The sequence below is a fragment of the Zingiber officinale genome, chromosome 8A (assembly GCF_018446385.1).
Source record: "Zingiber officinale cultivar Zhangliang chromosome 8A, Zo_v1.1, whole genome shotgun sequence".
Classification (NCBI taxonomy): Eukaryota; Viridiplantae; Streptophyta; class Magnoliopsida; order Zingiberales; family Zingiberaceae; genus Zingiber; species Zingiber officinale.
Window position 1 is genome coordinate 15,322,277 of NC_056000.1, and position 22,278 is coordinate 15,344,554.

General features: G+C 41.5%; 3 protein-coding genes and 1 long non-coding RNA gene across 6 annotated transcripts; 1 reads left to right on the forward strand and 3 right to left on the reverse strand.

Moving 5' to 3' along the window:
* Positions 1-692: 692 nt before the first annotated feature.
* Positions 693-2,328, reverse strand: LOC122010550 (protein WEAK CHLOROPLAST MOVEMENT UNDER BLUE LIGHT-like 2). Its single transcript, XM_042567073.1, has 3 exons — positions 2,260-2,328; positions 2,064-2,180; positions 693-1,985 (listed from the first exon to the last, which is right to left on the reverse strand). Exons 1-3 carry the CDS (start codon positions 2,326-2,328, stop codon positions 693-695), a joined length of 1,479 nt encoding a protein of 492 aa, XP_042423007.1.
* Positions 2,329-5,884: 3,556 nt separating this feature from the next.
* On the reverse strand, positions 5,885-8,802 carry LOC122012665 (cold-responsive protein kinase 1-like). Of its 2 annotated transcripts, none has more exons than XM_042569272.1 (5): positions 8,532-8,802; positions 8,296-8,435; positions 7,988-8,201; positions 6,696-7,108; positions 5,885-6,593 (listed from the first exon to the last, which is right to left on the reverse strand). In XM_042569272.1, exons 1-5 carry the CDS (start codon positions 8,590-8,592, stop codon positions 6,108-6,110), a joined length of 1,314 nt encoding a protein of 437 aa, XP_042425206.1. In that variant the 5' UTR covers positions 8,593-8,802; the 3' UTR covers positions 5,885-6,107. The 2 variants fall into 2 exon arrangements, with proteins under 2 accessions (XP_042425206.1, XP_042425205.1); XM_042569271.1 differs by having other exon boundaries at positions 8,296-8,441.
* A 1,573-nt stretch (positions 8,803-10,375) lies between these two features.
* Positions 10,376-14,505, forward strand: LOC122012667. Of its 2 annotated transcripts, none has more exons than XR_006120288.1 (4): positions 10,376-10,655; positions 12,374-12,546; positions 13,404-13,721; positions 14,222-14,505. It is a non-coding gene; the product is annotated as an uncharacterized LOC122012667 (long non-coding RNA). The 2 variants fall into 2 exon arrangements; XR_006120289.1 differs by lacking the exon at positions 10,376-10,655 and adding an exon at positions 10,690-10,981.
* Positions 12,859-13,504, reverse strand: LOC122012666. Its single transcript, XM_042569273.1, has 3 exons — positions 13,385-13,504; positions 13,220-13,301; positions 12,859-13,118 (listed from the first exon to the last, which is right to left on the reverse strand). Exons 1-3 carry the CDS (start codon positions 13,460-13,462, stop codon positions 12,943-12,945), a joined length of 336 nt encoding a protein of 111 aa, XP_042425207.1. The 5' UTR covers positions 13,463-13,504; the 3' UTR covers positions 12,859-12,942.
* Positions 14,506-22,278: the final 7,773 nt, after the last annotated feature.

Here is a 22,278-nt window from a genome sequence, read left to right on the forward strand (position 1 = left end):
AGATATTTTATGGGCTTTTCTTGACTCACGAGGTGATCACATGTACATTCCGTTAAATCTTAATAGGGTAGTTGGTGGTGGGATGCGAGGAGGAATATAAATGATATAAAAAAGTTTTGAGGGACATAAATGAGAAAAAGTTGAAATAATAGGGAATTTTAATATATTTTTCCATTGAGCAAAAGAAAAAGGAAATAATTAATTATTATATGCCTTTAGATTATATTGAAAAATAACAATAAAAAAATTTCTACCAAACAGTGAAATTTTCACTTTTTACTCTATATATTTTTAAACTTTTTACAATGCCCTTATTATTTTATATTATGACTTACTATCATACTTTCCTACGATTTAACATATTTTCTATAATTCACTATTTTTCATGTTTTATATTTTATATTTTATAAAACATGCCCCAATAATTTCTTTTGGCAAAACTTAGGACAATAAATAATCGAAAGAATCAATAGTATGAAAAAAAAGTACAATGGGGGGGAAGAAAGTTCAAATGTAAGCATTCATCTCTGTTCCAATTTCGACATGAATCATCCAAAAATGCTCAACACTTGAACAAGGGCAGGCTAATCCCCTTTTAAAACAACATCGAGTTCATGAATGGATCAAAAAAAATGTTCCTTTTAATGCAAGATCATGCGTGTTGTGTTTCTAATCCTTTCGGACTTCTTTTGTTATCCCCAAAAATTGAAAATCTTCGGAAGCAGTGATTTGCTCCTCTTCCTCGCCCATCCAGCTGCTTTGAAGTTGTTCGACCTCCTCGTGCGTGCTTCATCCGCTTCGACAACACGGAATTCTTGATCCAACAAGACACCGGGATCCGATACCGCAGATAAACTCCTTGCAACGCCACTCGTCGCCATCCTCTCCTGCCCTCTCGGCCTCCTCAGCTCTTGCTCCAGGTTGAGTTTAGCTTCGTTCGTCTTCTCTATCTCTTCCAATGTAGCATTCAATGTCTTCTTCTGTATTAGGATCTTCTTATTTGCTTCCTCCAGCTCCTGCAACCTCCTCGCTTTGGATTCCTTGGCTTCTTTGAGTTGCTCAATGGCAGAGATGGTCCTTCTTCTCGCCATCTCTTCCGCTTCGTTCGCTTTCTGGCTAAGTTTGAAATACTCTTCTATCGACAAGGTGACTCTATCGGATGAATCATGTGCCATAGCCTGTTCTAGTTTGGTTTCTATGGCCTCAAGTTCAGCTTCAAGAGATGACACAGAGGCAATAGCCAAACCTTCCTTTTCTCTCAAGCTTTTAAGGAATCTCTTCTCCGTCTCCAACTCGGCAGAGAGTGAAAAAACCGTAGCTTTAAGATCGACGACTCGTTTTTTTGCTTCCTCAATGTCAACCCTCGCCTCATGTAATTCTTTGAATGAAGTCAATTCAGCTTTCTTCTCAGAGAGTGCGGCAGAAACTTTGTCTAGTCTTGATTCCAGCTCACTTGTTTGCCGGAGTTGCAACTCATTGAACTGTTGCAACTCATTCTCCACTCGCTTCAATTCCTTCTCCCAGTTTAACTTGTCCTGCTCAACTTGAAAATCTTGTTCCTCAACTTCAAGATGTGCAGATTGAGCCAGCTCAAGCAATTCCTTGTTGGTTCTCACCTCCATCTCATTTGATTCAGAAACCAACCTTTTAGCCCTCATCATCAGTTCTAGCTCTTCCTTTGCTGATGCTAAATCTGCATCAATGAGTTCTTTGGCAACCTCCAATTTTCCAACACTTGCGCAGCTCACGATTTCTCGATGCTGTTGTCTCAGTCTCACATCTGCAATCTCAGCTTCCTCCTTGGCCTTTCTCTCCGAACTTTCTGATTTCTCCAAGCTTAACTTCAGCTCTTCGATATATCTCTTTGCATCATCTAGCTTCTTCACCACTTGTGCTTTGGTTTCTTCTACAACTTCATATTCTTTTCTGTGCTCTAGAATTTCTTCTTGTACTTTCTCAAATTCAAGTTGTATAGTTTTCTGCCTCTGCGTATAAAAGAATTTAGCTAATAATGGTTGAATTGAGTGCTATCTTAAAAGTAAAACCAGTCAAGCTAAATTTACCTCTGCAGCTGGAATTGCTTTAGCCTCACGATGAACAACACCACCAAACTTATTGATCGCTGCCTTAACTGACTCAAATGGTGCAGCAGTGTCAATATGCCCTCGGATCATTTCATCCTTGGGAAAAAAACATTAAATTTTTAGAGAAAAACGTTAAATTGTTTATAAAAAAATAAAAATAAATAAATAAATTTACCTCTCTATTGCTCCGGGCTGACTTGTAAATCTCCACCATCATATGGGGATTAGCTTCTGCCTCGAGCATCTTCGCAAATAAATTATGTTCTGCACAGAAGTTGATGATTTATAAGAATTACACGGTTGAAAAGGGTATGAATAAAAAAGTTAAACATTCATGAACCTTCTTCCTTTCTTGAGTCTTTGATTCCCTAGTGAAAAGAGTTTGAAGATGCAATATGATGAGGGGGATTATATATAATCTGTCTTTACCTTCATTTTACTTTGTTTGGTCATTAGCCACGTCATGACCACTTCATCGACACCTTGTTTTTGAAGGTTTTAGGTGTCAAAAAGTATTCTATTCTAATGAAGCGCAAAATACGGAGATAAATTTGGATTAGTAGAAGATCTATATTTAGTGAAAGTCAATGCGTTTGTTTAAGATTAGATGATAAATATAACAAAATAATTTTGACTGAATATAATTTAATTTGTTTTTTTAACGTTTGGGTAACATGTATACTTCTAAAAAAAAATAATATCAAATCAAGCGTTTTAATTAGAATTTGTTCAATTAAATAAAATTAATGAATGATGTTGAAATATTTTTAATTGTTTTTATGTAACATAATTCATTTTTCTAGAAGATTTAAATAATTTACCAGTATGTGTGTGTATATATATAAAATACATGTTTTTAAAACAGAGAACACACCGAAGTGAGATCAATCATCGCTGCTGGCGGCTGGTGATGTAGTACTGCTGCAATGTGAGATTTATTTTTTCATTAATTTGTTAATATTTATTTTGTTTGTAAATTTTGATTGAGTTTATTTCATAGATGTGTTTTTTTCCTTGCAATATTTGAGTGTCTATTGATCATTCCGTAGATGGTTTACTGCAAAGCATATGAGATCGAGATTCACAAGGAAAAATGAATGGTTAATCAATGAACCCTTTGTAACGTGTCTCAGCTTGATCAAATATTTTTGAATTGTGCATTTGTAAGTATATTTGAATGTTTCATTAACTCAAAATCACAATGATAAAACTTAGTTTTTATATACACTAAGTTTATCTTATTGGAAATTCTGTTTGTAAATTTACTGCATTTTAAAATTTTCAGATAGAATGCAGCTCCAGCTGTGTCAGTATGACTAATCAAAATATCAAATGTACATTCGGAGTGAGTGCTTGATAAGAGTATGGAGATGGTAGATGAAGAATTCAACTATCCATGCATGCTAATTGATACGGTGCATATTTTGTGGGGTCGATGGGATGATATGATTATTAGTCAAGTCCACAAGAGGGTCAGAAGTCAAGCTAACCTGGAGGTCAGGAAGGTCAGAAGTCAAGCCTCCGTGGCCGGTCAGCAGTCAAGGTGACGTGGAGGTCTGGAAAGTCAGAAGTCAAGCCTCCGTGGCCGGTCAGCAGTTAAGCTGACATGGAGGTCGGGAAGGTCAGAAGTCAAGCCTTCGTGGTCGGTCAATAGTCAAGTTAACATGAACAGAAGGGAAGTCAGAAGTCAAGCCTTCGTGGTCGGTCAGCTGTCAAGCTGACACGAACAGACGGGAGGTCAAAAGTCAAGCTTACGTGGCCAAAGTCAAAGTCTCAGCGGACAAGGCAGTCAAAGAAGGGGATTATAAGACTAGCCTCGACAGTGGATAATAAACGGGCCCGCGGGCCGGGTATAGCTGAAGATGGAGACTACAAACAAACAGGTCTAGGCACAGACTTGGCTTGCAGGTCGGGACATCCAAACCAAGGAGCAGAGATCTGTGACAGACCCAGCGTGCAGGTCGTGACGTCTAAGCCAAGGATCAGAGGTCTAGCACAGACCCAACGGGCAGGTCGGGACAGCCAAGCCAAGGATCATAGGTCTGGTTACAGACCTGGCTTGCAGGTCGGAACATCCAAACCAAGGAGTAGAGGTCTGGCACAGACGTAGCATACAGGTCGGGACATCCAAGCCAAGGAGCAGAAGTTTGGACAGACCTAGCGTGCAGGTCGGGACAACCAAGCCAAGGATCACAGGTCTGGCACAGACCTAGCGTGCAGGTCGGGACATCTAAGCCAAAGATCAGAGGTCTGACACAGACCTAGCGGGCAGGTCGGGACAGCCAAGCCAAGGATCACAGGTCTGGTTACAGACCTGGCTTGCAGGCCGGAACATCCATACCAAGGAGCAGAGGTCTGACACAGACCTAGCGTACAGGTCGGGACATCCAAGCCAAGGAGTAGAAGTCTGGACAAACCCAGCGTGCAGGTCGGAACAGTCAAGCCAAGGATCACAGATCTGGTTACAGACCTGGCTTGCAGGTCGGGACATCCAAGGCAAGGAGCAGAAGTCTGGACAGACCCAGCGTGCAGGTCATGACGTATAAGCTAAGAATAGCTGTGAGCAGGAGATAGGTCTGGGTACAGACCAAGCGTGCAGACCGAGATGTGTAGACCGGAGATAACAGATAACAAAGGCAGGTTTGGATACAAGCTTAACGCAGATCGGGGCATACAAAAGAGTAGTAATATGTAAAAGCAGGGTGAGTCCAGATCTCGGAATGCAGGCTCGTCGTTCAGACACTACAAGACAAATTAGCCAAGGAATCGTAACCGCTTGTCAGATAGAATAATCAAGGTGTCAGGGAATATGCCAACAGTCGGGGCTCAATACACCTTCGATTTTGTCGTCAGCCTATTAAGAAGAGCCACGTGTCAATCACCGCTAAACAAAGTCTGACAACCGACATTTCCTGATAACCCGTCAGACCCAGAAACTTCCGTTGCAGTATAAAAAGGGATGCCTTGTCCCTTATGCAGGTACGTTTACTCGTCATTTTTCACTAGTCTCTACTTTTCGTCCTTTCTCTGTGATTTCTGGGGAAAAAGTACCTGACTTAAGCGTCGGAGGGCCTGACCGGGGGACTTTTTCCCTGGTTTCTGGTCTCTAACGATTGGTGGATTCGTCTGAATGTGTGCAGAGCAATAGCGTCATCGTCCTGATCATTTCCCGCCGTCGACCGCCCGTGTGAACTTGTCCAGGGGGTACCCGATAGATTCAACTCTTTGACGACTCCTCGTCAACTTTCCGTACAACGACACCCATCTTCATCCGACTCAGCTTCTAGATGGGATAACTAACCATTGCAATTCAATTTTCACCTTGCTGGTTTTGTCTGTGTCTAAATGTTCCTGTTTAAAAGTGCTGCTAGGTGAGTCACCGGTAGCAACAACGGTGGAAGATTCTTAATGATCCGGTGGTGAAGAGAGTTCTGGTCCCTGCAACATTCAACGAGATATTAGAATAGATGACCTCTCATATGCTCATGTTAACATTCAACTTCTGTGGATGCACCTAATCTCAGCAATTCAACATATCAAACTAGAAAGAACATATATGGTATTCGGTTATGTTGTTAAAACTGCAGCTCCAACATGAGAACGGTCCATTTCAATTTGAGATGAGTGTGGAAACTGAGGATATTGAATCTGTCAGATTTGAACTGGTTTCAATGAGAATGCCATGTCATAGCTAAAGCAGCAGCATCTAGTTTGGACACAACTTGTTGAACTCAAAATTCTTATTGTGAGATATAGTGACTTAATAGATAAGGTTTAATTTGTCTTAAGTTAAATATAAGTTTAGTAAGTTGGCCTTGATATTGAAATTAAGAATTTAGGATGAGCGCATTAATCATGCTCATCCTATAGAATAATTATACACAGTCTAGTACTATAGTCCCACTACAAGAAAACCACTCGACTCCACCAAATTATACACACTGGAAAAAAAACGATTAAACCAACAGACATGCTCATATTATACCAACAAACTACAAAGAATGAATGAAGAGCAAAACGAAGCTAGTGCCGTCGTAGGCGGTTCTGCTTCTGATGCGACCCATGGCGCATGCGGGTGTTCGAAGAGGCGGTGGAGGACGATGTCGACGGAACTGTGGAGGACGACGTCGACGGAACTGTGGAGGACGATGTCGACGGAGCTGTGGAGACCGACGTCGAGGGTGCAGTGGACGACGATGCAGAGACAGAGGTGGAGGCGGAGACGAAGGAAGATTCGCCAGCGGAAGTGCGGGAGCCGCCGGTGGCCGAGTGCGATGTTCTTGCGTAGCGGGATCCCGGAACCCCGGGCCTCATCGGCTCCTCCAACGCCGTCGGTTTCTTCGACAAGACGATGAGAACTCGCTTCATGTCAGGCCGCAGCTTGGGGTCGGACTGCGTGCAGAGGAGACCCACCTGCACGCAAAACGCCACCTGCTCCTCGTCTGCGGTGGGCTGCAGGGCAGGATCCATCATCTCCACACTACGCCCCTTCCTGTAAAGCTTCCATGCCTGAGATAATGTCAGATACCCAATTAATCAATTAGAAGAGCTTCATACTTCCAGTTAATCTGGTTTAGAAACTAGGATCGAACGGAGATCAGTCTAGCGTACCCATTCGAGGAGGGAGTTGGCATCGGGGTCGGGGAGCAGGTTGAAGGCGTTGTTCTTGCGGCCAGAGACGAGCTCGAGGAGGATGACACCGAAGCTGAAGACGTCAGCCTTGGCAGTGAGTTTGCCGTGCATGACGTACTCCGGGGCCATGTAGCCGTTGGTGCCGGCGATGCGGGTGTGGACGTGTGTCTGGTCTTCCGGGAACAGCCGCGCCATGCCGAAGTCGGCGATCTTGGGCACCCACCGTTCGTCTAGCAGGATGTTGCTGGCCTTGATGTCGCGGTGGATGATTGTGGTGTGCGCCGATTCGTGCAGGTACAGAAGCCCCCGCGCCACCCCCATCATCACCTGGAACCGCCGCTGCCAGTCCAATTCCGTCGACTTCCTCCTCCACTGACCTCCCTCTTCTCCTCCTGCTCGATTCCAGTTCAGTAAAAAAATATATTAGAACTCCTATTTGCCCAATAATTGCAGTCTGTTCATAGTAAAAACAAATTTTAAAAATGAACCATTGATCAACTAAAGAATAAGATAGGATTATGACAACAGATAAATGAATTTTAAAAATCAAAAATAGTATATCGTTTTCGTGAGGTAGCCGTATTCATAAGAGTCCTCAGTCACGTCAAACAAAAAATCATTTTTTATCCAAGTCAAAATTGTCGCATATAAAAATCCAAATGATAATTTTCTTCCATGTCCGGGGTCAATTGTGATATTAAATTATGATGATTGTGATTTAAGTTTAGAAGAATGCAATCTGGTAAACGGTCATATTTAGAAGTATTGAAAAATTAAAAATAATTTTATATATTGGCTTTTCTACTGGATTTGGGGGTAAATTATCAATCCAAGTTCATATCAATCCTAAGAAATGCTACACCAGAATTAATTAATCATGCATGGGTTCTAGGATACTGCTCCAGATTGAACGATTGAACCCACCAGACAACACGTAACAATTTTTCTTTAATAACATCGCAGAGAAATTAAGCTATCAGTTGACCATGAAAAAAAACGCAGAAGACATGTTTCATATGTACTATGAGTCTATTACTTGGCCCTCACAATTAATATTTTATATATGGCGTTGCTGCAGTGTGTCACGGGGGTCGTCTGTTAAATATATCACGGATCACCTCATACAACGGGTGGACGAAACTCTCCTTGACTTACCTTCTTTCCTAATCACTTTGGGCGAGGATTAATATGTAAAATTAAAAGGGCAAAAGAATCCGAAGGGGAAGAGTTGGAGGAAGAAGAGAATCAAGGGAAAGGGCAATGGCGCTTACGGGAGAAGAGGAGCTTGTCGAGGCTCTCGTTGGGGACGTACTCGTAGACGAGGAGCATTTCCTCGCCGTGGGTGCAGTAACCGTATAGGCTCACAATGTTCTTGTGCTGCACCCGCGACAGCAGCAGCGCCTCGTTCTGGAACTCCCTCGCCCCCTGCCGCGATCCCCTCCCCAGCCGCTTCACCGCCACAATCCGCCCGTCCGCCAGCTGCCCCTGCATCGAACACATCATGCGCACTCAGTCTCCGCCATCGATTAGATATTGGCCATCGACTCGATCGATCACTTTTTATTTTTGGGCACTTCACCTTGAAGACGGGGCCGAACCCTCCTTCGCCCAGCTTCTCCTTGGGGCTAAAGTTGTGTGTGGCGGCCACCAGCGTCTCGTACTGGAACACCTTCTCCTCCTTGGCCGCGATTTTCTCCAATTCATCCTCCTCCTTCGCCGCTGCAACTACCACAGCAACCTTAAGTACAAGAAAACAAGCTCAAAATTCCAGATCGATCGAGAAGAAGAAGAAAAAAAGAAGAACAAGTAACTAACCTTTGTTTCTACCTCCGAAAAGGGACTTCGCGATGCTGGTAAAGAACTTCTTGCGTCTCATGGTCAGCGTCGGCGACGACGAATCGATGGAGGGACAGCGCCGGCGATCCACTGTCCGATGAGAAATGGATACCAATTCCAAGAGTTGAGTTGCGAGACGAGGAAGACGGTGAGTTACGTTAACCCACCGATCGCAATTTCCTTCGCCCTTCTCTTTCCCTTTTCATTTTATTCAATTTTTTTTTTCCGCTTCACCTTTTTTTAATCAGCAAGACGTATACGAACCCTTGACGAAAATGCGAACGCGCTCGTTGAAGTCAGATCCTCTAGTTGATGCGAAGATGAGACCGGTGGCTATGGGATGCATTAGGCGTGTCGTCCCCCAACAGGTAGGACACTTGGACCCACGCCATCTATCAACCCAGCCGCAGGAAATAATCGTCCGGTACGTAACGTACGCAACTTGATGAATCAAACCTCCAGCATGGAAAGGTACGGAGAATAGTCGAGATCGATGCAATTAACATCGACGTGGATCATGAGGTCAGAAAAACCAAGTCAACGATCATACCGCGTGTAATTGAACAGAAGAGGTGGGTCCGTGGGTGGGAGAAGACCTTGCGCTCTCCCAGTTCGGATTAAATGTCAATGAGATTATTCGATCTATTTTAAATAGGACATTTATTGGAAATCATCACAAAATGCCTCTTTCAGTTATTATCAAAAAAACATTATATTTTATTACTGTATATTTTATTCTTTGAAATAATGTATATTTTTGATAGTGTTCGTAGTAGTTACATCCTATAATTGTTATAGCTAGGATTATGATAGTTATAATTTTTATAATTGCTATAATTATATAGTTATGGTAACTATGTACGAGATTATAACTTCTCCTATACAATATTGATTAGTGTTTATTAGACATCAAATATCACTTATGATTTATAATTATTATAATAAATATTGATCAAAATTAACTAGTATGGACCAATATTGATGAGTCTTGATAAAAATGCTCATATTGTAATAATTTTATAATTGCTATATCATAGTATTATTAGTCTTAATAAAAATTAAAATATTATAAAAAATATAATATTAATTTGATAAAGATGAAATATTCATATTAATTTACTGTTATAAATATATAATAATTTTAGATCATAATTAGGTAAAAGTTATGAACTCATAATTACTATAACAATACTTTAATACAATTTATTAATTTTGAGGAAAAAATATACTGATAATTTTAATACAATTTATTGAATTTCATTTTCACATTTTGCAATGTGAATGAACACCGTGGACTAATTTGATTGAGTGAAAATGATATAGTTCTGTCAAGTGGTTTCATAATATAGATAGATACATTATAGGGGGTATTTTATTTTACAATAATGATCCTTTGTATGAAAAGATTAAACAGATATTTTGCATCTATATCATTTAAGTATTAACTATATCAACTAATGGGATTGTGGAGAAATATTCATACGAATGTATGTAAAGTGCTTAAAAGTAGTTGGGTCATCCCGCGGGCATGAGACAGTGATTAAGATGTAGTAAAACTAAAGAAAGTGTCACAGATTGATCCTTTGCTGGGACATGCACGTTGAATTTAGTAGAAAACTTAGGCTAAGCAACGATGGACCGAAGTACCTATGGGTAGAAAAAACTCATAAATTTATGTTCACAAGTGAAGTATCGATTTGATATTACAGGGTCTTACATGACCAAAGACGGGTGGTCCAATAATTTACTCAAAAATTATTGAAAGACTTCCGAATAAGTTGGGTGGTACGAATTGAGTATTTAGATTATAAAAAAAAATTAAACAACTAATAGCAGTTGGGGTAAGGTGTGTGAAGTTTGGGCCTCGCGTCCCACATTCCCACTTCTGAGATAAGGCTCGGATCGCAAGGTACGCTCCATGGCATATTGGCATGTTCATGCGAGAGCTCGAAGATCGCGGCGCAATGTGGTGGCGATAGGATGAACACGGACAGCAAGGCAGCGGAGAAGTCGGAATACACGGTGATACCAACTTCAACACCCTCGGCTACCTCCGCCTCTTCACCATCACCGGCGTTTTTGTCACCGTCGACTACCTATCTGGTACCCTTATCTCTCTGCTCCTTGGTTCTGAATCTAAATTCCTCAAATTAGGGTTAGGTATGCTGTTTCTCTTAAATCGGAGAAGAATTTATCGGTCCGCTGTCAGGATCAAGCTCAACTTCCGGGTACCCTCTATGATGACCGGTGGTCTCATCGGATTCACGAGTGGTTTCATGTACCGCCTCATCGGGTTCCTCCCCAATAAGGTCGCGGTAGCCCGCTATAAGAAGGCGTAGACACTGATGCCGATCCCGCACGAAATTCTTTTCTAGTTTCATACCACTTCATTTCTTCGCTTAGAGGACAAAGACTGTTTTTTGCTTTTGGTTAGTTCTTCAAGTGTTGATTATCTTTCTGAATCCACGATGTTCTTGGCTTCGTGTAGATTGAAATCTTTTCTGCTAGCGGAATAAGCATTTACCTGATAGCGTTTAGATGAAGAAGAGACAAAAGAGAACACTCGATAGCAGCAACTTAGATGAGGAAGAGACAAAAAATTGAGAATCAATTTTTTGTCATATTGCTAATAATCTAAAACTTGATTACAAGCATAGGCTATACTTGTCTTTATATAGTAGTAGGAGAAACTAATCTGATCCTAAATCATGCCATGGATCCTTAAATTATGCATTGAGATTTTGACTTGATTCAAAGCATATCCATTAAATATGGACATATTCTATCTTAATTTTGACTTGATTTAAATAATACAACATTACCACATGCTGATTGATTAGTGTTCTTTGGTTCTTTACTTGTGGATTAACTTGAAAGATTCTCTGAGTTATTAGAGATATGTTGGTGTTACAGGCAAAATATTGACTTGATTGTGTAGATCGACAACAATGTGCTTGAAATACCTTGGGAACGGTCACAATGAATTTCATCACTATAAATATTTCAGTTATGTAAAATGAATTGGATCTCATTCTTTATGTATTTTAAAAATTCTAGTTATTCAATATTTAATTTCAAATCTTAGTTATCTAGGGAAACAAGGCTATTGTGGTTATATGTTTTTTGATTAGAGAATTTGTAGAAATGACTATGATTTTACCAGGATTAGTTACTTGTTTAGGTTCTCTCAACGAATGAGTAGTTGGACGTTTTTGTAGCTTAAAGAATCCCATGCACACCGAGCTAATGCTATCACACTGCTGGAGATACATATGAGCGCTCATCCATACAAGGCATGCACACTATTGAGAGATAAACAAACTAGTGCTAGTAATTGATGGTTAGTCATGATAAGGTTGCCCTTCCATATCTGGTTTTCATTTGCTGCTGGACTAATACCATTTGTGTTTGATATATTTATATATTTGATAAACAATCAAATTCTATCGAAGTTATTAGGGTTTCATTTAGTAGGTTTAAATTTTGAGCAACTTGAAGTGCCTCTCTAGAGGTGTCATATTTTCTGTTATAAACTGTTCTAGACCTTACAAAGTAAGCATGTAAATGTATCTCCTTTACTTGCCTTTATAGCTTCCTTTCATTTGATGAACATAGAGATGGAATGTTTCTATGATTCACCAAAATCGATGTCTTGGAAAATCAAATTGTTGGAGAGATTCATCCGTTTGTATTAAAGTTTGAACTGCTGTTGGTCTTATATCATCTTGTTATGTTAGATAGAAAAATTTATATTATTTGTGGATGCAGTTGGATGGATTGAAAATATTGTTACTAATTTACTAATCAAACCACATTTTTAGGGAAAGAGTTTCTCCAAACAGAGATATATGAATTGGAGATTTATACTCATACCAGACCCAGTGAAGAATTGTTAGAATCATTTATGATCCTGATCAATCCAATACGTAATTTCTTCAGATATGGATAATCCAATCAGAAATCCATTTACAACCTTTTCTAACAGTATGAGCTGGTAACATTTCTGTTCACTCTCCTTGTTAGTCTAGATATTTCCTTTACAGATGACATTACATGGTCTCTAATTTTACTTACTAAGATAATTTTACACAGTAGTTTGTAGGTTTCCATTTCCCTGAATACATACTAAATAACTTGGCCACAAGATACGTTCCTTTTTCATGCAAATATTACACCATGGTATATCCCCGTCATCATCATAAACTTCTGTTATGTATCTACCTACAATTAAGATTAGAGAATCATGCCTGATCCATAAGGACAAGTTTATGTTTCTCTCTCTTCATGCAAACATTACACTATGGTATGCCTATCATCATCATAAACTTCTTTTATGTATCTACCTACACAATTAAGATTAGAGAATCATGCCTGATCCATAAGGACAAGTTTACAGTTGCTTCAGAGCTACAGCTCCATCGTTGGTAACCTCCACTTCCTTGATCTCCATGATCTCAACTCGTCGATTAATCTTCTTCCTTAATTGAATTGCAATATCTTGGGGGATGAAGGTTCCGCACACTCTTACCCTGCAGTGCTGCTTCTCCACCAAATGGCTCTCCAACTCTTCAGTACCCAAATGAATAAGTAGAAGGTCACCTTATTGCACATCTACAACATAGATCTTTTATTTACATGATTTTATGAAGGATTGTGTCATGTATAACCTTGCATCTGCATCAAAGCTCGCTTGATCCTCCTGTAGCAGCCATTGCAATCGATATTCATCCTCATAGTCATGCAGTAAAACTGAGCAAAATGAAAGAGTCATCAGGCTGAATCATCTCTAAGCTATAATTAAAACTGTTTCCTTGTTTTCTACTGAAACTTGCCTTGTGTGACATGATGCAGATAGCAGATGTATTTGTTTGGCAGAGGAGTGCGAGATGAGATGCTTGAAAAGTGAACATAAAGCTGTTGCATTCATTTAAAGATCATGGATTCTTTTTCATCTGCTTCAGCTTGGGGTCACCCTCCTTGGGTCTCTGTGGAAGAATCTGATTCTAGTTGAAGGCAAGAGAATTGAGTTGCATCCTAGTCCTTTGCCTCATCCTTCAGTTTTCCTTGAACCATGAATGGGCTAGTCCATAAAAGTAAAATTTCAATATCACACAGGAAGGTTTCATTTTTGTTCAATTACGCCATTCCAATCTGCAAATGCCCCAAAAGGTGCATATTCTCTCACCTACTCTTTTTAAACTCAGAATACCTCTATTATCATTGTTTTTATCATCCAAAACAATTTAATGGACTAAAGCCGCTTCAAATAACAAAGTAAAACTAGATTTTAACCTTTTAGGCTCCCGGGTACATAACTTAAGTTCATCGTCCATACTCCTGTAAATTTAGTCTTATTTTATAGTTTGAAGTTGTTTTGGCTCATATTAAGGTGTTTAGTAGTTGTATTTTGGGTATGGCAAAAAATGTGTAAAAAAATTGCCTATTGGCTATTTAGAAACTGGGATGCATGATTTGGGCATAATGAAACTTGGGTATGTAGATTTTGAAAAATTGTCCTGTTTGAATTCATCATTAAATTGGTAGTGTTTTGTTATAGTTCCAGTGGCGTCTAATTCATCATTAAGAGAATGAAGAGAAGGATCAGATACCGATATTAGATATTCTTTACTATCTCACCGCTGACAGTGTAATATGCTATGCTTGGACAGAGATGGAATCCCGTTTCAATCAACCACTCGGCTTTATCAGAATTTGGGGCTATAGTCTAATTGCTGTCTTGATGAGTTCTGGATTCTCTTACACTTGTCGTACTTTGCCCTTTTCTTGATGGGTTTGGAAATGGGAAAAGAAGTGAACTAGAGTGGACTCAAGCTGCTGAGTAAATGCGTATACCTTTTCTCTTGCTCTTTGGGTATGCTTACTTGCAGTGAGAGGAGAGGAGAGGAGAGGAGAGGAGAGGGAAAAGAAATCCTTAAACTATGTTTATTTGGAATAAGGAAGGTGGAAGAATGAAAAAAAAGAATAGAAAAAAGAGAAAATTATGATTTTACTTTTTTTTTTTAATGTTTTATGATTTAGGATGACTACTCATCTCAAACGTTTTTCACTCTTGCTCCCATAATAATAAAATGAAGCTATTGAAACATGAAGAAATTTTATTTCCTAAAGGATTGTTCCTGTGAGAATTTAGTCCTTGCTCTCATATGAAAATTTATCATCCAAATCCAAGTATCAACTGGACTATATTCGTGGGGACAATGTTTTGTCGATCATACGATTGTATCACCTTGTCATGCACTTACGCTTGCAGATTATTGCTCGATGGTGTGCACATGCTTACCAATTGCTGTTCAACCTAATTTCCTTGCCATCCTCGAGCTTGCGTACCACTAAAACTCATTCATGGACCACCACTTTTCCCTGGATTTTCTTTTTCCCCCTTGCCGTGACTTGACCTTGAACACTAAGCTTCACATGCTTCAGATAGGACAAAAAAGTTTTTTTTCCACTGATTTTGTGGAGAGGATATCTCTACCTGGTTTTGGTGGATGTGATTTTGGAGCAAATTTGACCAAAGGAGATAAATCTGCTTTGCTCTGGAAATTCAGTCAGGTAAATAGGAGGGCTTTAAAATTCAAACCAATCTCCTTTAAACACCGGCCACAAGGTCGAGCGGACGAATTAAAGACGATATTGGCTGGAATTTCGTTGACCTGGAGACCAATTAACTGCTAAATTTGTGAAATAGAGGGTAAAAATGGACAGCCAGCTGACTTTATAATTGTCACTGTCATCGCTTTTAGATATTGCTTCACAAAGTCAAAGCAAAAAAAAAAATTGTCTCTTTCCATGCCCTACTTATTTGATGGTCCCTCACATTATTTAAGAACGAATTAAGAGAGACATCTAGAATGAACGCAATCAACTTTTATTATAACAAACCGTCAAAATTGTCATTTTCATTGTAGCAGAATCACGGGTTCGATCAGCCAATAGTAAATTAGCTTTTGATTAATTTATTTAATTTATGGATCAAATTAATTGAATGTTCACCCTTGTCAAACACCATGTAAGTTTGAAAAGGAAAAAAAAAAAAGAAGCGAGAGACAAAATATCCAAGATTGTAAATGTTGAATTTGTCAGCTCAGGGACTTTATTCGTTTTTGAAAATTCCTTGCGTGACAACACATGAAGATGCTTGAAAACTGCATCCACCAAGGTTGTGGACGATCCTCAAATAAGTATCACATTCCCCCGAGGTTTAGGGGATGTACAATTGTGGAAACATCACTGGCACATCACCAAGCTCGAAAGAATCACAGGAGCACTGAAATGGGGATCACTACTGATCTTGCACTTCTCATGATCGACACTGTCGATGACTTGGTCAGCACAAAGCTTCCACAGGGATATGCTCCTGTGAGTGAGCCCTAACATCCACATCTGCGCATTACAGAGTGTTATTTCTGAAGGGGGAAAACATCTTCAAGACTCACTTCTCTTGGATATTTCCTCTTCTTAGATGAACTCCATTTCAGCTTGAACTGGTGGTCGTTGGACAGGTCTGGAATGCCAACGTCCCATTCCCTTGAGGTATCCCCACTCAGCATGCGGTCAGCTGATAAATTGTTGCTAACCAATATTTCTACCCTGAGGTTTTCTTTGGAGGTTGAGGCAGGTGGAGGTGAATCCTTTATACCAGCCAGCAAAGAGTTTGCAGTGTCAATTATATTGCTCATTCAATCCTGCGACTGCCGCAGCTTGGCGATCACTGAAAATAGAGGAATAATTTCCCCCTGCACGATCCAAATAAGCAAAGGTTTGACGTTAGTCACTCAACTTTAAGTCTGTGTTATTAAAAAATGGTAGCATTGTATAGTCATAACACTCCATATATTACCCGGAAAGTATACATTCAGTTGCCCGGCAGATTCTTTTCGTATCACAATGCCTTCTCGCCGGCCGTGGTCCTGGTCGGCCATCTTTGGCATGCCATTAATATATCGTAAGAGGCACTGAGCAGAGTCTTCCTCCTGCTCGACAACTTCTACTATACAGGTCTCCATTTCCGTTGGGATGAGACTTCTTCCTCTACTATTTCCGAGAGGGAGGCTATCTTACCGACTCCTCCTTCTGACCAGACTCCCTCTTTATCTGGGCTATCGGTCGGGGTGATATTCGCGCCGCCAATCTCCTATTTGCAGCCTCCGTCGGTCAGCACAGAAGCCCTCACTTCCATTATTTGTCCGTCCTCCATGTCCAAGCCCAAGGGTCAGGCCACCTCAGAGCCCTTAGATCCGAGCGTTCGCAGACATATCAGGGGCATCATCCGCTTGCCCATCGATGAGTGGCTCCATTTAGGCGATGCTGAGCCGTGCTCCCCAGAGCATCAAATCAAAATTCAAGATCCCTTAGCACAGACCTAGGCAGACGCTAGGGCCAGAGCAACGACCATTTCGCATGGGGAGCTTGTTAGTAGTTTTAGTCAGAAAACAACTGGGGTAAGTTTAGCCGAATCTTTTCTTTACTTTTCTCGATCGGCGTAATTAGCTTCTTTCGATTGTAGTACTGGGTGGAGAGTTTGACTATGTGCTAGAGGCTGGCTTTCTTGGAACACGAGAACCAGTAGTTGCGAGCCATGGTCGGGCAAACAAACATCTCACGGGCTCGAGTAGAGCAGCTAATTGCAGAGGTGACCCAACTAAAGAAATACTTAGACACGAGCTCTGAGCAGCTGCTGGGGTTCGAGCGGGCACTCACAGTAGAACAGAACAAGAATCATGATTAGACCCTTCAACTCGATCGGTTAATCAAGCAGGCTCATCACTTTTAGTTTTTTTTTTGGGAGTGATGAGCAGGCTCATCACTTTTAGGCGTGAGCATTTGATTAATTCAATTAATTTGGTATTAATTTTGTATAATTTTTTAAATTATTTTTTAAAATAAATTCGGTTAATATTGTGTTAACCGAAATAATCAATTGTTAATTTGATTTGGTTAATTCGATTTTAGTAAAACTTTGATTCGATTCGGTTAGCCAATATTAAATCAATTTTTGGTTAATTAGGTTAATTTATAGATCGAATTAAGCGAATGCTCACCCCTAATTACTTTGAGTCAAAGATTAATTCTGCCAATATCAGGAAGCACTGAGCCATTGAAGACCTGGATATCAAAACAAGGAGGCTCGGGTCTTGGCAAAGAAGCTTGAAGAGGTAGAAGCCAAGTTAGCGGCCGAGTAGGTTAGCCGAACCACTGAGCAAATGGCAAGCGAGCTCTAGCTCGAGGAGCACAAATGAATATTTGGTGAGAAAAACATTGAGCAGGTCACTTGAAGGTCGAGTTGGAGGCATCCAAGGCTGAATTCAACAAGTTCAAGGAGGAGGAGCCTGATCGGCTGGAATCCTTTAGGGTGAAGTACCTCCAACAGTTGAAGGACGACGGCTACCTCCCGCTTGAGATGTCAACCAAAATTATAAAAGGGAGAAGATCGCGGATTCGCTCCTGGACGACATGCTTGACTATCTTGCATAGTTCTTTTTATCAGTTTGTGAGAAACTTCTTGTACCCGCTAAAGGTGTCACGCCCCAGAGGAGTCCCTGTCCGAGAAAATTTCGGCAGCATCTCCCCTGTACGGTGGACAATCTGAAACTTTTCTACATCCTCATATACCTCAGCCACAGGCGGCTGGAATAATAACAATAAATAAAAACAATCACCACGCAGTTTATATAGATATTCAGCCTCTGGCTGTCACAACCACGCAGTTAATAATAGTAATCACAAACTATAGTACTCTGACTTGAAATCCACCCTACTCAACTACACTCGTAAAGCTCAAATCCGATGAACTCACCTCTTCTGCCGTCCAGGCAGGCATGTAGTAGAATAAATCCAAATCTAAATCCATCGACATAATAAAATCCATACAATGTCCATAAGTAGAATAATTCAAAACATAACAAGTTCAAAACAGTCTAGAACAGAAAAGAAACCAAAAGAAAACCAATCATATCCTCGACGTCTGCAGAGACCAGCAACTGGAACTCTCTCTTGACAGCATCAACCTGAAAATATCAATAATGGAGGCGGGGTGAGTCCAACACTCAGCATGTATAATTGATATGCAAAGTAAAGAAATAACACCTAACACTAATCATGCGTACAGTCTCCTGATATAAGAAAGATATAAATATGCATCTGAAGTAAACAGGAGAGGAACTGTACTAACCAGGACCTGTGTATAAGGACAAACAGTCCGAGTGGTATAGGAATCCTGTATGCATGTCAAACATAGGTATCCAAACAATATGCAGCATATAAATGCAGCAAGCACAAACACAAGCAATAAATGCATCATGCATATGATGCCAATGATGCGTCCTGGTCACCCCTGACGCCAGTCGATCATCTCACACACAATAGTGAGGCCGAGTGGGTAGGGCTGTGACAACCGTGCACTCTGTCGTCACTACTCCTGATGAGTGATCGAGTGGACGGGATGCTGTCGGAGTACACCTATCCTCCTACCCCAAATCATAAATGGGGGAGCGCAATGCTCTCATCTCCCGGTACTCAAAGACGGGGAGGAATCTCTGCCGGATAACACGTTGTGTCACACTACCCATGAGCGGACCAACGGTGCCTAACAGAGTCCCTGCTGCAGCACACTCAGCCTGAATCGACCACTAACCCATGAGTGGTGGTGTGTGCAGATCCATGTAACTGGCGATTTGCTCAACAATAATGGAGCGGACTATCGCACAGCATGCAATCATGCAAATGGTGTTGGAGCAATCTGGGTACCCTAGGTTTTGATGTTTGGGCAAAGGTTTAAGTTAGGTTTATTGTTGTATTTGATATGCATTGTGAGTGTACAGGATACAGGTACAACAAGGAAAGTCCAAGGGTGAGTCTTGGCGGTGTAAGTCCAAGCATGTAGTCTTGGCAACGTAAATCCAAGTGTGATCTTGGCAAAGGAGGAAAGTCCAAGGATGAGTCTTGGCGGTGTAAGTCCAAGCATGTAGTCTTGGCAACGTAAGTCCAAGTGTGACTTGGCAATGGATGAAGTCCCGGAGGCGCGACCTCTTGGCAAAGGAAGACCCGACAACAATGACAAGGCCGATGGAAGCTCCAGAAGGCAAGACGTGAAGGATGAGGAGGCATCCGAGGGACGCAAGGCTGATGGAGGAGGCTAGAAGGCTAGGTCTAGGTTGGTCGGGCAGGGACGAGTGCTGAGAGATTGTACTCGGAGTAAAATACTAGAATTAGGGTTTACTGTAGCAGTACTGTAGCGTTACTGTAGCAGTACTGTAGCAGTCGACTGGGGCAGTCGACTAGCAGCGAACAGAATGTGTGAAATCGAGCCGTTGGGGTGTAACGGTCGAATTTCCACAGAGGACAGTCGACTGCATGTTTTAGCAGTCGACTGGTAGGCGGGGGTTTTCAACCCGCGGGCTATAAAACCAAAGCTTGGGAGTTTGGTTTGAGTTGACGAAATTAGTGGTGGTTAACCCTAATTAGAGTCTCCAAGTGCCCAAGTGATCTAGCGTGCTTGTACGAGGTTGTGGCGAGGTTTCTCCACCCACAAGGAGCTACGTGAGCTAGCCGGAAGTTCTCCGGGGAATCATCCACCGACGGATCGGGATCGTCCACCTTACGGACAGCCGTGGAGTAGGAGCTTTATCTCCGAACCACGTAAACGCCTTGTGTTAGGGTTTGTGTTTGGTGTGTTGTCTTCTTCCTTCTTGTTTTAGGTTAACTTTCGTATTTGTTAGTTTGTTTTTGTATTCCGCTGCGTACTAACAAGTGTAGGAAGTGACGATTTGGGTGAGACGCTATTCACCCCCCCTCTAGCGGACGTCAAGGTCCCAACAAATGGTGCATGGCACTAACCACAAAATATCCTGACCTAATCCACATGTATATAAAAATGTATCATAGGTCAACGAATCAAAACAATCCAAAGGTACACAGAAGGTATAAAACCTAGGTCCTGAACATGGTAAAGCATGGTATATCACTACCCCCTATAAGCATGTATAAACAAATAAAGTATACATGGGATGCAAATCAAGCAATCAATCAATCCTGTATCAGATATTGGGTAGTGACTAACCGAAACAAATAAAGGACATAATTAATACAACATGTTAATTTCATTACTAAGCATATCAAAGACAAAAAAAAATCAAAAGTACCCGCCTCCAATAAGAAATGTCCAATCCGACTCCGAGATACCCGTCTCGTGTCAAAATCCTGTGTCACAATATTTAATTTAGTTAATTCTATCATGCCTCCATTAACTAAACCAAATCATAATTTCATTAATCAATTAGAGTTAAACTCATTAACCCTAACCCTATCCACCCTTCTATTGATCAAGGTCTATATATATTTATATATATCCGACCTAACATAATAATTTCAAATCCAATTTCATTTTCCTAACCTTCCTTCAATTCGGTGCATACTATAGCAAAAGAAACAACTGCACTACACCTTACCTCAATTCACAGTCGTTACAAGAACCAATAGCCACCAAATGGACTGACTACCCAACCACAGCACAACCCCACAGCAAGTTCCTGCTGCGGAATTCACCACATTGCTGCCCAACTTAGAGTTGTTGCTGCCAACAATTAATTAATTACTACTGAAATCCAGATACACTATCCTGATCAAAAACAGAAATCCAAAACCAAGAATCCAATCTTACCTCAACTGTGACCTAATTCCACCACAAAGGAAGATTGATCAGGAACAGAGGAAAGGCGGCACAGTGAGGTCCTTCAGTGATGATCGGCCGTAGCAGCACAGAGAACAGAAGGGAGAGCGTCGGCTGTGACAAATCTTCGTCCCCGAGACACTGGTCTCGGACAGCACCAGCAAAGATCGCAGCAAGGCGCTCACTGGCGTTGGCAAGGTGGCTAGGGCACAAGCACAAATGAGGCGGCACAGGGAGGAGCGGCACTGACTCCGGGCGACCTAAGGTACAACGCAGTGGTGGCAGCCAGCCTTAGGGCTCGGCTGGATCGGCGTCGGTGAAGGGGAGAAGGCGTCGGCTAGGGCAACGAGGGGTGCGGCGCTGCTCTGTGCATCGCCGGCGGCTAGGGCAAAGTGAAAGAGGGTCGGCGTCGGCAGTGGTGGCGGCGCGAGGTGGCTAGGCGCTAGGGCAGCGGCAAGGGACCAGCGGTGTCGCACGGGCACAAGCACAGAGAGAAGAAGCACAGAGAGAAGAAGGAGTCGGCTTCTCCCTTGGTCCGGCTTATGCACGCGTGGGAGAGGAGAGGAGGGAACCGCCGAGTGGCCGGCGATTAGGGCACAGAGGAATCGGCGTCGGCGCGAGGAGAAAGGGTGCGCTCGGGTAAGAGAGAAACGACGAGGGAAAGAAAACAAATAAGAAAAAGGAAAAAGAAATAATTAAATAAATCTTTTCCTCACTTAAATGGGTAGCCTAAACAGGCTTTTCCGAACCCTGTTTTTATCCCCGTCAACTCGTCCGTACGAGCTCCGAAAAATTTCGGAAAAATTTCCAAAAATTCCGAAAAATTCCCTTATTAATATTCGTCTATTTTCCGATATTTTACAAAAGGCACTCTGTAAAAATTTCTAAGTATGAATCCATACACGCCCGTTCGGCACTTTTGAGTTCTCTGTTCTAGAGTCTTGCGATCTTTTAGCTTATCCTTAACGTAGGAGACTTGGCTTTTTAGATTTGTCCGTGTGATATGTAGAACGATAGTTGAGTTCGCTTATAACACGG